The sequence below is a fragment of the Diadema setosum genome, chromosome 11 (assembly GCF_964275005.1).
Source record: "Diadema setosum chromosome 11, eeDiaSeto1, whole genome shotgun sequence".
Taxonomy (NCBI): Eukaryota; Metazoa; Echinodermata; class Echinoidea; order Diadematoida; family Diadematidae; genus Diadema; species Diadema setosum.
This window is the reverse complement of record NC_092695.1, coordinates 1,974,062-1,991,752: the sequence shown is the minus strand read 5'-3', so window position 1 is coordinate 1,991,752 and position 17,691 is coordinate 1,974,062. Positions and strand designations below refer to the sequence as shown.

The 17,691-nt window shown below is 38.0% G+C and overlaps 1 protein-coding gene across 1 annotated transcript in view; it reads right to left on the bottom strand.

The window, feature by feature from the left end:
* LOC140235257 (cGMP-dependent 3',5'-cyclic phosphodiesterase-like) overlaps positions 1 to 17,691 on the bottom strand; it is a 254,211-nt gene that overhangs the window by 169,019 nt on the left and 67,501 nt on the right. Inside the window, 1 exon segment of the mRNA XM_072315290.1 lies at positions 6,255 to 6,310. Within this exon segment, the coding sequence (XP_072171391.1) occupies positions 6,255 to 6,310 (56 nt within the window).

Below are 17,691 nucleotides of genomic sequence, written 5' to 3'. Positions count from 1 at the left end.
AGGTGCGGAAGGGGGAGGGTAAACTCCTTCAAGCTTTTATTCACCGGCATTTCAAATTTCACAGGAGGTGGAAAACCACAAGAACAGATGCCGTCGATCATTAAAGCCGCGCCACGCACAGTTTTGGGGTTTAGAACACGGACCGAAGGTTTTAAGAGGGCTTTAGATGCACTCTCAGCCCTCTCTGACCGGACCAAAAAATAAACATCAAGGATGGATGCATGGAGGAGGATGTTGTGGCTTTGTCCACTCCAGGACGAGCAAATCTCTAAATGGGCCATTGCTTGTTGGGTAGTTTGTCCTCCTTAACGGGGATTTCTGGACTTTGGACATCAATCAGAAAAGGGGAAATTCTGGAGCAGAGTGCAGAAAAGTGCACTTAGAATCTGTCAGAAAACGGGAAGATACATGCAGCCATATATTAACTCAGCTTCCAAGGAAATAACCGACGCATGATAGTCTGACCTATATGAAGATCTATCGATAAGAAAATAAAACAGAAAATGTTACAGTTATTTTAAACCCATGCATAAAAGATTACTTGCATATAATCTGATGCTTTCAACTAGAAATGACTCACAATATGTTATGCAGAAATTCACAGTCGAGTATTCCCTTGCCATTTATATGTTTCTCACATACACATCAAGACTTAAATACAAGCATAATGCAAGCTACTTCAAGAACTTCCTGCTACAACAAAGCCAGTTGCTACCCACTGTGCTAAAATAAAACAATTCCTTCACTCCAATTTGAAAATAATAAAGATAATAATTATGGTTACCTATATAGTGCTATATCCGCAGAAGTGTTTGAGGCACCTAAAAGAAGTGACAATAGATAATATTGTTGGTACACTTTCAATTTATCTAGTCTGTCAATTACCCCACTCAACACTCATCCCAGATATGATGAAATTGAAATCAACCTGAATTATCTCGGCAACAAAGTACACTGTACTCCGGGAAGTAAATATGGGGAAAGACATGTACAGATACACGATTATAAACAAATGAAAATATCAGTTCAAATACAAACAGGGGTCCATCCCCCCCCCCCACCCCCATAAATATATGAATAACATAAATGAATAGAAATAAAGAAAAACTGACATGAAGAAACACTTGAATTGGGCATATTTTGGGGAAAATGGATTTCTGAGGATTTTCCATACATTCTCAACCCAGTCCCTGGTAGCCATGTGTTGAGTCAGGAAAGAAAGCTGCTTCTGGAATCAAAGCTGGCTGCTGTGAGGTCTACAAACTGGCAGGCTTCTAAAACATTTGACAAACAACGGCTTGAGACTCCCCAGGGAACAAATAATGCAGTTTATATAAAAGCACAACACCTGAACTGGGGAACGGGAGCAGGGAGATGGTGTGTGCCCTGCATACAGGAGAATTGACGTTGGGCAGAGTTGGGGGGGGGGGGGGGGGTAGAGATCTGTGCGCAAGTCACCGTTTCAGCTACGCAGCATGCAAAGTAGGCATAGGTTGGTAACTTTCTCGCATTGGTTTACCCTGGCTACATGTTTGCGTGCCCAAGGACAGAAAATGGGGGGGGGGGATGGTAAACAGAAGAAACATAGATGTATAATAAACATAGACAACACCACTCTCACCTAATGTAATGCTTTTAAACTTTTCAGATTTAGATTGAAGGGATTCTTTGGCAGAAAATTCTTCCTAAATGGAAGGTGAAACCCAAAACGCATATCACACAGGCCTACCAGGAAACTGACCCATGCAGTCTACTTGTGTTGCATGATTCAAAGTGACAAATATACTTAAAGGTAAAGAAACTTGCCAAAGAGAGTTGCTCCCTTTAAAAGTCTTCTAAGTTTACCAAGTGAGAGTACGGTGGCACACTTTCTTGCTTCAGGGCCTCCCGACAACTACGGCCAGAATCTGGAATGAAAGCTTTTGGATAGCGACTTGACATTAGCAACAATTAGTCTCCCTGGTACCCAAGCCGGAAAATGAAAGTGGAATGCGAGACACATTTACTTGTTAGGGTGGTTAATTTGCCGCAGTGCGACCGGGAATGGAGCAGGAGGCGGCGGTGTCACAGTTGAAACGGGATACGCCTGCGATGTTTGTTTTGCATTGTTGCTTTCTTGCTTTCTTATTCCCACGCACACGCGTCTCTTCGTCGGAAATCCGGCCGTACAGCGCATCTCCTGCTCCTTCGATCAGACACCAATGTGCTTGTTAATTTCACACGAGATAGCCATCTCTTTCTCTCCCCATTTCAATGATCAAGATTTGCTTGCACATAGTCTTTCTGTTTTTCCATTTCCAACCCTCATTAGCTTCATTCATCAATTATTACCTGTGATGGCTTACCTTCTTCACCAATCATCATCAGCGTCCTGAAACTTATTGCATTTCAATAGCCTTCAAATTGGAAATGGTATATGTTGTCAAGCTGGCATTATGGTAGAAGTAGAGGGAGAATTAATCCCATACTTACAACCCGGCATGGCAAGATACAGCTACCAGGATACAGCTAAGTGCATTAGCAGATAAATGGTTAAAAGGCAAACATGTGACAGGAGAGTTGTTCTAATCCTCCATGAGCCCCTGTAAAGTAGACAAAGCTAAATGTCACATCACGTACAATACTTCACTGCCGACTTCACTCTGAAACAATCAACAACTGACCACGGAATCGCCAGTACCTGTACTAAGATTACACCGTAATGGTCAATTTGTAGAAGATGAACACGTGGTCAGGTGCTAATCCCTGCACAAAAAGTGACCAGTCACCTCTAAAGCCAAGATGAAGTTGCTGAACATTTATTTACAAATTTCTTTTAGTTATATTGCCCTTACTCTCAGTTTTCCATTGATACATAACTTGGCCTACTCTACATAGTAAACAAAATAACTCAGATAGCAAGGATATTCCTTACTATTACATTTTTTCTTTCGCTTTGAGGTTAGGAAGCACTTCAAATACATGTAGTAGGTGAAATCTAGAATCCCCACAAAAATTATCCCCCAAAACTGTAGTTTAAAAATTCAGATCATTCTGTGCAGAGGACATTATGATATTGCACTTTCAATTTTTGGCAAAATTACAAATTTTCATAATTTTCAACCACATCAACTTAAATTCTGAAGTTTCTCAGGTTTTAAGATTTGAAACTCTATCAGGGTGAAATGGTGAAAGGCCACCTATGAATCTCCTTGGCTGAAATTCACAAAGGTGGTTTCTATTTAGTACATAAAATATGTAAATTTCATCTGCGCAAATGTATATGACGGATGAGGTATATGCCAACAAACATCCAATAATGAATGCACGCTGATACAAGCAGGTGCAATGTATGCCTACTTCACGCTTGTTCCAGTACGGACTAATGTAGACCATAAATTTGATTTGCTACCTTGTGTTCAGTTTCGGCATTGAGGTATGGTGAGTAGATCTAGTTTAGTAAGTACAGGGAAAAGCAAAAGCAAGTATAAATATAGATTTTCAGTATAGATTTGGCCTTGATACAGCACAAGAGATGGACTGGTACAAACTCAAGTGAAAAGTGGACATAGACCTTGTGTTCTTTCTCCATGAGGACACCGGCCCCAATGACCTACAAGGAGCTTTACAGAGTCGACACCCCCCAAAAAAAAAACCTGACACAAAAACATTAGCAAAATGAAATAATGGAACGCCAGACAGAATGTCTGTCTAGTCCTCACAGATCGCTTGATTTTGTTTACGTCTAACGGGCACTTCCAACATAACAGCGTGGTAGTGTGCACAACAAAAAAGTATGGAAGAGTGTGGCAAAGTTTAGGGGAACAAAGAAGAGGGGGGGAGGGGGAAAGAGATACCTGCACTTTGCTCATCATTCTATTTACCGGGTGACGCAGAACTCACAATGTGGTTCGTTTCATTGTGCAGTTAATTAGGAAAGTGAGAGTCCCACTGGCAAAGGAAGGAAGGGGGATATATCAAATCTGTAATTTCATATTTCGTCCCGCCAACGGGCAGGATTCAGGGAGGGGAAGAGAGAGAGCGAGGGAACGAGGAAGAGATGATAAGAGAGGAAAAGGAGAGAAGCATAGGTGGAGGAGAACAGAGAGGAAAAGGAAGGAGAGCCAGTCGGCGTGAAATCATATTTTTGTCGGGCAGACACAGTTGCTGCGAACACAAAGCCGCGGTGATTGCGTCCTGCGGACATTTGTGCAGGACTGTGGCTAGTGGGGTGAGGGTGGTGAGAGGAAGAATAGAAAGGGGTTAGCTCATATGGGGCATCTTTTGTCTGTTGTTGTATTTTCAATTTAAATTGAAATGCCATATATTCCCTCTCTTACTCCATATTCACACCACCTTTTTCACACAGGTAAAACATCTTTTCTTCCATCTTCCAACTTCTTTTATACATTTTCTCTTTTATATTTCTATATTCCTTCTAGTTTTTCATTCATGTTCATTGTATTGATTAATATTCCCTTTCCTTTCTTTTCTCCTTTTTCTTTTAGTTCACTATCAAATACTTTACATATTTTCATTCTATAACCTAATAATATCTCTCCTCTATTCTCATTTTTTTCTTCTCTCATACACTACAAATTGAAATATGTATGCAAGCACACACTCACATAAGTATTTGCAGTATACCTGTACACAAATTCAATCAAAATTGTATAGATATCCTATACTTTTGTAATGAAATTCCCAGATCATATATCTGAGAACTACATATATATTATACATACGTGTACATATCATTTATATCTGTATATATCATGCATACTTTATATCACCAGTAAATTGAGATACATGTATTTACGTGGGAGCTATTATCATTGATCATACGTGGCAGCATAATGCTCTATCTAGTCTTTTCACAAGACACTTATACCCTTTAGTGACAATGAAGCTTGCAGCAAGCTTGCAGCAATTTAAGCCCAACTGCTTTATATAGAGAGTGGTTGTGCCTGTCATCAAGTCTACAGATGATACATGTTGCATGCAAGCTTGCAGCATTGTAGAAACAAGGTTGCAGCAAACCTTGCAGGATGTATCCTTTAACTACTCAAGGTGGCTGCGAGATTGTAGGGCAAAACCCCAGCACCTGCAAGTTTGTGTTTTGCAACCTCAACTCTTGCAACTTTGTGTTAAACAGCATTGCCGTTTCCTGAACTAGTAGATTTTTTTTTTTCTTATGGACTCTTTTCCATTGTCTAAATAAATTCTCAATGTCATTTTTGCAAAGTATGCATTGTGTGTTTTATACCATTATTACATTCATTCGCATTTACATTTAGTACTAGTTCTTATAGTATGTATACTTCTTTACTTTTTGCTTCATACTTTGCACCATGTATTGCCTTTTTGTTCAATGGAAATAAAGAAATGGAATTGAACTGAAGCAATGCTACACAAAGTGGTCTCTTTTATTTAGGGGTAGCTCCATAAATTGCAGAAAATTTCTGCAATTTAGCTCGTATTAGCGGAATTGAAATACAAGAAGTTGCACTTTATTCCCAGCTGTGCTTACTATCAAAATGCACAGTTTGTTTTGGGGGTTTTTTTTCTCTCTCTTTCTCTCTCTCTCTCTCTCTCTCTCTCTCTCTCTCTCTCTTTCTCTGTCTGTCTGTCTGTCAAGCCCCATAATTAAAGGGAAAGACATGTACAGAAAAAGTTCTCATTACATAGTTGTACCTGCTTCATATCCATGTAATGCATACCTGCCAACATTTCAAGATGAAATATCTTACTCGTGGATTGCAAAAATCTTATTTTCTATGCAAACTGAAGTTAAAAATCTTACTTTCGGTCAAATCTTCAAAAAATACACATGAAAGGTATATCTAAATATTTTTTAAAAATCTGATTTCTCTGACAAAAAATCTGATTTTGCTATTTTTAACGTAAAAAAAAATCTTACTGAATCTGATAAAATCTTACTAGTTGGCAAGTATGTGTAATGGCTTAATGCTCCTCCAGTTTATTTCACAGCCACCATCATGCACACTAATCAGAGACAGGTACAGGTATGCAACATAATTACTCAGTGAAAAGATCATAGTACGAATTCACACTCATCACAATTTTTCATTTGATAGGGAGTTGCAAAATATGGAACAAATACATGATGAACAGTTCTTAAACTATTTGAATGTAATCAGAACTTCAACACACCATTCACACATATACCACAAGTTAAACTTGCTCTGATGCAGAGCTTTCACAACCTCCACTCAATCAGCACAGAGTCATCAGAAGACGTGGTTTAAACTTACCACCACAAGACATGACACTCTGTCTCCATTTGGCTGTTTGACAACACTGCATACCACTGAAAAGAAGAACAAAATGGATAAACAAACCATGAAGTAAGATATTGTTTTGAAGTTAAACACAAAAGGCATAAGCAAAACAATACTGTTCTTTAACCCGTTGAGGACTGTTTGATTTTGCTCCAACACACATTTCCCATAGACACCTGCCCGAGTATACTCGGGACTCGTCCTCAACGGGTTAAGACATAACAGCTTTGGTGAAGAAACTCAACTTGCATGATGAGTGCGAGAGGATTTGATGAGCAATACCAACGAGAACAAAAAAAAATGATATTCAGATTGTGTTTTATCGATATTCAAACTAAAGATGGTGAGTACATATTTCAGTATTTCTTCCACCACAACTAAAATTAATTTGCTGCGTGGATTCTGCTTCCTGGCAAGAATGAAATGGACACGATTCTGATATTAGCAATCATGAACAAGAGGTCACGGGAACATTCCCAGATAAAGACTTTAGGAGACAAAGTCCCAGCAGAAAGCCTCTAACTCCCTTCTAATTTTTGAATCCTGCTTTATAAAAAAAAAAAAAGAGTCCTTCACCAAGGCTTCCAACAGGTGACATGCCTTAACATCTGTGGCTATTGTTGAAAATGTAAAGCTGGAGGCAGAGACAGTACAAAGGAAAAGAGGCCCCGATGACTTGGGGGTTGATGCCACGAGGTCTACTGTTAGTCCTCTCACACAGTCGGCCGTAATCAGATTAAGAGGCGGAATTTACACACTCGATTACCGGTAGCACACCACCCTCTCCCAAACCGTGAGATGCTCTCCCTCTCTCCTCCAAGTCTGGCCAATTTGCATCCATTGCTGCTTCACCCCTGCTCCTCACGTGTCCCAATTTGCATTTTTACCTTCGGGGGTGATAGGGGTTCTTTTCTCACCCTTTTCTCCTCTTTGACATCTCATTCTTTCTTTTTCATTGCTACAGAGTCTGAGTTTCTTTTCATTGCTAGAGAGTCTGAGCTTTCTGCCAGAACTTGAGAGCGTATATTGAACGTGAAATGATATGAAAGGTGGACTGCAAACTCTACACTGGCAAGCAAGATGGTAGTTGATGGCAGATGTGTTTCACAACACACACTACTGACACAATAATTTGTGATCACACTTTGGGTTACCACATAATTATGTGGTGGTACACATCTGTAATATTTCCAGCTGCAGCTGTCAATCAAATCAAACGTCTTCAGCAAAGTCATGAGAAATGGTAGGATTTGAACTTGGGACCTTATGTTAGAAAGACATGAGTTTTATCACTAGTATCCTCGCACATATGGCATGTATCATGCCAACAGTCCTCATACACACCTAGTACAACTAAAAGAAGCAGGGTGCATGGTATTTCACTCAAATTAATAGAGTCTACCTTGTACCTCCATAGGGAATGTTCTTATTTTACTTAATTTTACACAATTTTGGAAAAAAACAAACTATAAAACCAGAAATGTTTGCCTACATTTTGATTTCTCAAATTTTGCGAAAGCAAAGAGTCTGAATCTAATCTGATCCGATTTGTTTGACAACAACTTAACATGATCAGATTTCTGTTTGAATTCTGCTTGATATGATCTTCATTTGGTCTGAATTCTATCTGATCCGATTTGTTTGACTTGTACTTGATATGAGCTAGATTTAATCTGACCCGATCTATTTGACGTCTACTTGATATGATCTAAATTCAATCTGATCTGATCTGTTTGACTTCCACTTGATTTGATCTGAATTTGATATGAATTTAATCTGATCTGATTTGTTTGACATTCGCTATGATCTGAATTTAATGTGATCCAGTCTGTTTGATGTCCTCTTGATATGATCTGAATTTAATCTGATCCAATCTGTTTGACATCCACTTGATTTGATCAGAATTTGATCTGAATTTAATCTGATCCATCTGTTTGACATCCACTTGACATGATCAGAATTTGATCTGAATTCAATCTGATCTGATCTGTTTGACTTCCACTTCGCATAATCTGAATTTAATCTGATCCGATCTGTTTGCTTCCACTTGATATGACCTGAATTCAGTCTGACCTGATCTGTTTTGAGTTTTACTTCATAAGACCTGTCATGCTATTAAAGAGACATCCTGTCCCACTTGCAATGTATTAGCAATAATGCATGTGGCATCAACTTAATTACGATCAATAGCCCCAGATATAAGAATAGCATGTCGGACAGTGACAACGTCTTGCATCTAGCCACAAATTCAATAACGCTCTGACACATGCTCTCAGCATATCGACAAGCGGTCATATTGAGGAAATCTCCACAGAATTTCATTCAGGAATTACATTATGTATAGACACTGTACCATACATCTTATGACGTACGTGTACTGAATTGTCAGTCCACCTGCTTACAACACTGCCCCTTCTTCCTGCACCCATACACAATCAGAATTCATTGAGAATCTGCAGAAAGTTTAGTAATGAAGTACCCAAGTCGCACCGAATGATCAGATCATGTCGTAAAATTCCCCCCCCCCAAAAAAAAAAAAAGGAAAAAAAAAAAAGAGAGAGATGTTTTTTGCTTCGTGTGAAATGAGTTAATTCAACAATGCATTACCTTGTATATAGTACAAGAGTTTGAAATTTCAAAGAAAAAAGCACACGTTATTACTTCTCACCCGTTGCTTACTGAAATTGGATGTGCCATCTGTAGTCTATGAGAAATTACCATGTATGTCTGAGGCAATAGGTTGACAGTGTAAGAGCATGTTTTATCATTTCTTCTTTACCTCATGGAAGGTGAAAAATGTCATGTTATGCAACCCCACCAAATACAATACACAGATTGATAAAATAAAAATAATGAATACACTGTATATACAGTATTGTAATACCAGACACATTTGCAGCATGAAGCTTTTGAGAATTGGAGCAAGAGGCCTATTTCATGGCATGAAACTTTCACGTATCGCCACTGGCATTCCATGCATTGTGTAGACAAAACCTTTCATGTGCATTTTACTATACAATGTACATGTGTCTTAGCGCCTCGCAAAATTGACACAAGTCTAATATGCACACCAAAATTTACTGATTTTACAGTATAGATTAATAAATGCATGAAAGCAAATGAATGAATGAAATTTTTGGACTAGGGAAAGAATGTCACATTTTAAAATCAATTTGAGATGAATAGTAACAATAGTTAAAAATACTATTACTACTACTACTACTACTACTAATGATGATAATAATAATAATAATAATATCAATGATAATAATGGTAATAATAATAATAATGATAATAATGATAATAATAATAATAATAATAATAATAATAATAATAATAATAACAATAATAACAACAACACCAACAATAATAATAGTAATAATAATAATAATAATAATAATAATAATAATAATAATAATAACAATAATAACAACAACACCAACAATAATAATAGTAATAATAATAATAATAATAATAATAATAATAATAATAACGATAATAAAACAACATAAAATAAACTATAAAATAATGATAATCAAATAGAATCTTGTTGACTATTGACAACAAAGAAACAACCCTGTATTGTAGGCATTAAAGTTTGTGGAAACTGAGCAGAACTCAGCTAGCCACTTTAAGAGATGCAGGCCCATGTTACAAAACAGTGCTGATGTTGTTCCTCCATCCATCCAACCGAATGTGATCTGATGCGATCCTCCGGGGCGGCAAAATCTTTAATACGATACAAGCAGAGGTCTACTCTACTTTTTGCCATCCTCAAGGACAGGATTGATGCTGTCTGCTTCCCTTTTTTAAGTCAAGCATAAGTAAAGGTGTCTCAAGGGTGAATGAAAGCGACCTCTTACATGCTCGGGTCTTTGGTACAAAGCTAAATAGATGAGTTAGGAATGTGTTGGGGTGTAAGAATCTTGGTTTATATGTCTAACGTTCTGTGAGTGTCTTGCTTGGATGTTTCCTCTCTCACAGAGTCTCCTCGGCACCCATTTGGTAACAGTCAAATAAGTCCCACCACGCACACACAGGGGGACATGCTCAAAGCTATGTAAACTGTTAAACAAGCGCCAAATATTTACTCAGTTGATTTCACGGTCGATATCATGTTCAATCTGTCCGAAAAATGTGTCAGCGACAAAATGGCGCTAGCAATGAAATTTGCACAGCTTTTCTTGTACGTGAAGGCCAGACCCCCCCGACATTATAACCGAAGGCTCAGCGCAGACAGCAAGCTAGAGATTCTTTTTATTGATTAGTAATAACGTGATTGCGTCCGGCTACAACAGAGCCATTGCGAGGGAAAGTGGGCCAATGTAAAGGAAGGGGGCAAAGATGACGAGCATGGCAAAATTTAGGCCACAGCCCGATGGGGCTCGGTGAATGCATGCGTGTCATTGCGCCGGCATGCGTACTGAGGCATGCTCGGCGTCGCTGTGTCTGTGCAAGCTTCGCTTGGCGTTGGGAGATGCACTGGACTCCGCACTGAGGTAATGCATTTCTTTTTTCCCTCCACCGCTGGTGGATTAATTCACGCCCAATTGAGGAAAGACATTTTACTCCGTTAGGCCACAGACCACTACTCCGCCTTCTCTTCTCTTCCCTTACCCAACTCTTCTCTCAGCCGAGATGTCGAGGGCTGCTTGGTGGTTGCCAGAACCACAAACCTGTGAGTCATGGTAACGTAGCTTCATGGTTCATTTCTTGTGACTTTTAAGTAAAATGCTCCATCGAGTGTTAAGACATACTCATGCCAACAGGCAAAGACATGTCTTGGTTTATCCACACAAAAGTCCCTCCAAAGGCATTTGAAAAGCTCAAGTCAAATTCACCAGCCTTGATTTATGACTAAATGGCCTTGATTCATTATTCACACGTGTCATGAAGAGAGATATATAGCAATTAAAACTGAGCCACATCTTGTAAGTTTCACTCTCACTGGTAGAATGGGTATTGCTTGATCTTTACATTCAATTTTACTCACCTTTTATGGTGGAGGTCATATCAGAAGGCCAAAGATATTTTTTTCTCTCAAATTTGCTATCCAAGATGATCATTAATATCATTTCAGATGGCATGAAAGAGAAACAAAAGTTTATTTTGCTCTGCCTCATTCATTTTCTCAATACAAAATCGTGCCATGTCGGCCATCATTCCATGAGCTGAATTTTTCACTGCACTTTATAAACTACAACACTAATACTGATTTATCTAAAGACACAGCACTAATTTCACAAATTTGTGAAATGAAAGAAATAAATAAATGACTAAAAAAATAAATAAATGTAAATTCATTTCCATTCTCAGATGTATTTCAAATATAACAAAGAAAAAATTCAAAAACATTGTTCAATGATTACAGGAACTCAATGTAATACAAAATAAATCAATGTCATTACAAAGCCAAAACTAGAAAGAAAAAATAGGTTGGTATTAATTGCTTGAACAGAGGCAGAATCAAGATCCCATACAAGCACACAAACACACACACACACACACACACATCACACACACATACACTACAGAATCATGTATAACAAATTTATTATGAAGTGGGGCCACACTGAATGAAAAACTTCCGAAACTAGTATTATACTTCTGTACTGAAATTTTTCTTTACCTCCTGTTGTTTTTTTTTTTTCTTTCTGCCATCTTCTTTGCATGGGACACTGATGAATTTGTTTGCATTATCGATCGTCTCTCCCCCAGCCCTCGTACTTGTCTCCCAGCAGGAGAAACAAACCCACTGTGCAGCTTGCTTCTCGTTATCAGCACACGGCGACAAATGGGGCAGCAGCGAAAACAGGAATATATCTACACATCCGTGTTGATACAGAAGGCTACGCGGGGAATCGCTTCCGATAAAAAAAAATACATGCAAGGGGGGAGAACCGGTCTATTATATGGATTAGGTGAAATGCACGGTGGGAAAACAGTGGTGGTAAGATTGGCAGCCAGGTACAGCCAAGTTTGGGTCAGTCCATGTTTAATAGCCGCGAGCAATTATTGTAGCGGGGCTGGTCAGTTCAGCTCAGCTTTATTGCCCAGCCCCCCTGGGATTTCTGCTGAGAATTATCCACCATTGTATTAAAGGCAACAACGTCATCAGGCAAATTCACGCGCAATGTCATTACAGGTAAACCCTCTGCTGGAAAGTGAATAAATGGGTGGTGAAGGTGAGTGGTGAGGGAAATTCCAGACTCTGTACAGAATTGCGAAGTGGTGGTGTTGACACTGAAAAATCTGTGTAAAAAGTTTAGTTAACAAACAAAGCTTTGAGAATAAGATAGTGAGTTACTGTTGTTTTGTTGTTGTTGTTGTTGTTGTTGTTGTTGTTGTTGTTGTTGTTGTTGTTGTTGTTGTTGTTGTTGTTGTTGTTGTTGTTGTTGTTGTTGTTGTTGTTGTTGTTGTTGTTGTTGTTGTTGAAAGTGAGGAAAAAAAGTGCTTGGGTTTAGGGGGTGAAAACTATTAAGTTACTAAGTCTCATACTCCTGGCAAATTATCTTAAGTGTCCAGTAAATTTATTTAAAAAAAAAAATCATGATAAAAAATATTCAATTTAACTCAATCTTACTCCGTTTTGGTAGTTTCTGTAACTTGGCAATTCAGGATGCACATTGTTTGCTTGTACAGTCAAAAACATGCATAGAGATCATTTTAACACAGTGATAAAATGTGAAACCTTACGATGTTTGGGTACTACAACAACAACAACAAAAATGCACAAAAGCTAAAGTTCTAGGTGTAATGCTATTGTGAAATTACTGAGCTGCATCTCCATTCAGAGGTCATTGACACCCTGAAACCTAAGATGATTTTGCATGTACCTTGGTAGGAATTATGGTTACCGAGGCAACCACAAAATCTTGTCTGGCCTCGGAAGCACCAACGAGGGAGCAAAGCTTAATCCCTTCTTAAGCAGATTTCACTGGAAGAGAGGAGGTTTGACTTACTGAATGGAATCAAGAATTCTCATCGGTGCTTATTTGAAGTTTTGGATGCAGAAAAAAAAAGAGCGAGAGGTATATGAAAAGATTACATGACAAGAATTACATAATAACTAAATTCATGCTGTCTGTTCTATTGCAGTGCAGGTATAGGGTTCTGGAAACTGTGATGGTGATCTGTAGTCTCCAACAATCTCTTTATTTTTGAAGGAAAATTTCTGTGAATATTTCAACTTTGAAATGAATTCCTCTCTTTCCAATTTGTGGAGTTCCATGACTCAGAATCATTTTCTTTCTTTTTTTTTTAACCTCCTTCCCCTTTCCAGAGTAATGACAATTTATTCCCTGAGAAAGGGGCACAAGGAAATTAGTTTGTGAATATTTCTTGTCATTTGCTTTTTCACCAAGCAAGAAGATAACAAATGCTGCTGGAAAACTGTTTGACATCCCACCCCACTCTTAGCCCGTTCAGTGAGTAGCGTCAACTCATATGGGAACCTGGTATATCAAGTTCCTAAAAGGTAGGCAAGAGTGCCTACATTTGTGGCCTAAATTCATGTTTATTTGTGCCATGTTGACCAGAAAAATGGCTTTGATTGAAAGATTAGAATTTCTTCTATTGATATAGTGTGTTCTGTTTTCTGTATCAAACTGTGTATTTTTGTCTAATTTACCTTTTCCAGCATAGTAGTGCACTTGCTTTGCTATGAAAGTCGTATGAAGACTTAAAGGGTGTGTACAGTTCTGGTTGAGGTGAGGATTTAGCTTTTAACGTTTTGAGAGATATTAAGAAACCACTCTATGAGATGTCAAAGAGCATGCAATTCTAAGGGGTATCAAAAGTTTTTTTGATGAAAATCGGTTTTGAAATGGCTGACATATCCAAAAGCAAGGTGAAACAAAGAGATCCTAATAAAAGGCGTGGCCTGTCGCCATTTATTATTATCACTTTTTTGGATATCTCAGCCATTTGAAAAACAATTTTCATCAAATAAACGTTGAATCCTTCTTAGAATTACATGCTCTTTCATATTTCATAAGAGGTTTCTCATTATCTCACTTAGGAATGTTCAAAACATGAATCCCCACCTCAACCAGTACTGTACAGTCCCTTTAACTAGCAGTCAAGGGTCAACTCATTCGATTTCGAATTTTGCTGACCCTATTCGGGTGCCCTTTTGTGGAACACACATACACACACACACACACACAAAAAAAAAAAAAAAAAACAGCGCATGCTCTATCCATATCTCACGTCTAATCAATAATTTGTAATATTAAATGGGTCCGTCAAATACCGATTAGTAACTGGTTAAACACAGTCACGTGATGGAGGAACATTGGTTATGTTCGCCCATGGGAGAACATTTTTGTAATGCTCTGTTTAACAAAAGACATTGGCATGCACCTTCCCTAAACCTGACATAACTTGCATGTCATCCTGCAATATCTTTTGTTAATCATACTCGTAACATGGAAACATGCAGGCTTTGCTCAGTTTAGGGAAAGGAGCATTCCCATATCTTCTGTCAATCATTTTAGAACTTTAGCAATGTTTGACAAATGATGTCACAGGCAGAATCTTGATTTGAAAGTTGTTTTTTTTTTGGGGGGGGGGGGTTGTAGGTGTATCTAAGTAAATTGAAGAAAAATAGTAAAAAAAACTATCACAAAATATATGACACATTCAAATACTCATTTGGCCACATAAGTGATGTTGATCATGTACCATGAATCAACACAACTCAACATGTATAATTGCTTTATATAGTTCCTTTATGTCCCATAACCTGAGAAATGCTACTACTGAAAAGTGGAAAGGGAAGCTGTGTTCTCACAAATGAATTCACAGGGGAAAAATTGGTTTGTAGGAAAACAATCTCCCTTTACTGTTATTACTTGAAGAAATGAGAAAACCACATGGACATGCTGAGTATTTGCTCCAATGCACAAATGTATCTCCGGAACTTATAGGTCAAAATGAAATGAATATTTCGTTGCAATTTAAAACTCAACCGAACTCTGCAAAAACGATTCTACAGTGTCCCTACACAGCAGCCATTTCAAGACATACACTGTATTAGATTATGACAGTTTCCTTCAGCATGATTTGATTCGAAGTGGAAACTCTGCTGTTTTTACATAGAAAATTTTACCTTTTTTTTTCTTTTTATAAGCAAAGTTTGATATGGAAAGCAAAATACACTTATGGGACCAAAAAAAAAATAAAAAATTCATGGATAATTTTAATCAAGACCAAAATCTAAAACTATGTCACAGGGTCATGCTGTACAGTACCTGAGAAAACAGAACAATGCTGATCGGAACTCCACCGAGCATGTAATATCCAACCTTGGCATGATTGGCATGGCGAATTAAAATCAATTCTCTCTGTAATTGCTTGCCTAGATCCTTCTGCTCGATTCCCATGGCTGCATTCCTGCGATAACCTTCAGCTTGGATTAAGAAAAAGAAGAAAAAAAAAAAACCTAAACAAAGCCAGGGCCTAGAATGTGGAAACCGCTTTTCGTGCGGGAGTCTTCATTTAGGCTCCCACTGTTTGGGCAAATAGGAAGCATTCTCATTATCAGCCAATTATCGCAATTTGAACAGTTGTAATTACAAGCCTGCACAGTAAGCCATTTTCTTTTGTACTTGTATTTGTTTTTGTTTTGCAGGAAGAGGGGCACCAAAATGTTCCCATCTGCATTAGATAGCTGCAGTGAGATGGAGGGTTGTTTGTATCACAGGCACCTGGTGATGGTAGACTCACCAAGGTACATCAAGATTGGCATCTTTAATTGTCAGTAGGACTGGGTGAGATGACAGAAAACTTGGGGGGAGTACCTGTGGTACAGTGGATAAGCCCTAGACTTTGAAAGAAGAAGTCCTAGGTTCAAGTCTTAGTCAGTAAATACGTATTTTGCAAGGCTTTTTCACTTGTTTGACTTGATATACATTGTGTAGGTATATGAATGAGTGTCTGTCAATGCTGAAGGAATAACAATTGCAGGGCCTGTGTGCATTTTGTATGTACCTTTTTCTTCTTCTTCTTCTTCTTCTTATTGATATTATTATTATTATTATTATTATTATTATTATTATTATTATTATTATTATTATTATTATTATTATTATTATTATTATTATTATTATTATTATCATTGTCACTATCATTATTATTATCATTATCATTATCAACTATCAATTATCATTATTCATATTTCTTATGATAATGATTATCAATATCATGATTTTCATTATCAGTATCATTATTAATGCTATCATCAAAAAGGTTTTGCTATCCTCACACACCACACAACACAAAAATGCATAAGAAATCTTAGACACAAACTTCCCAAATAAATCATCACCTAAACTAATGTCACACAAACAGATAAGAACTCATAAGGTTCAATAGAAGTGCGAGGGATTTCCCCTTGGTATGTTGGTTTGGATGTACAGCACTGGATGCAGGTTCAAATCTTCCCTAATGGCAATGTATCGCTTATCTGCTATCAAGCAAGAACACTGAATGCAGACTTCGCAAAGATTGATTTCAACTTTGTTGATGAAGTTACCATGGTAGTATGGTGAACAGACATCAAAAGGCGTGGTCAGACTGGCGAAAGATCGAGACGTTTAAGATCGCAAAGTTTGGGCCATTCGTACGCGCGCAAGAAAGAGTGCGCCGTCCGATGGCTAGTGATTGTGATGTAACAATGCACATCTGAACATGACAGTGGCCTCGCGCTTCGGAGATACAACGCCCGCAAACAGATCGAGAAGTTTCGCGAGAAGTTTCGCGGGAAGTTTGCGGTCACACTGGCAAAACTTCGAGATCTTAAAGATCGCGATCTTAAACTTCGCGATCTTTTGCCAGTCTGACCGCGCCTAAAGAAATGATTCTAGTAAAAAAAAAAAAAACACTTATGCACTGTTGGTGACTTCAACCAATGACCACAGTAATGATAAATAAATTAATTGAAAATACATGGATTGTGTCATGTACTCAGAATGTGTTATGTTACATCTATCATAGTCATGACACCATGACTACCATTTATACAATTTATACCACTCCTAATATTCCTGGTGCACTGCTCCATTATCCCTTTGAGCGCTCAGGGCCTTTATTTAACATGCCATGCTTTTCTGAAGAGCATTCAGGAACTCATAAAATCCATCTAATGATAAGTATTGTATTTGAAATGACCCAAGTTTGATGGGCTTCTCAATGACAGCACTTTGGAGTACTCCCTCATACATATTTTACATGTTTTTCACATCAGTCTCAAGTTTACATGTGCCTGACTGTGCAATAATTAATGTACCACATGTTTTGGTAACTTGCATCACTGTAAGATAACTGCAATGTCATGAAGTTCTATGCTATACAAGAATTATGCGTGCACTCTGTAAAAATATCAACCAGTGAACGATGAATTTCTGTC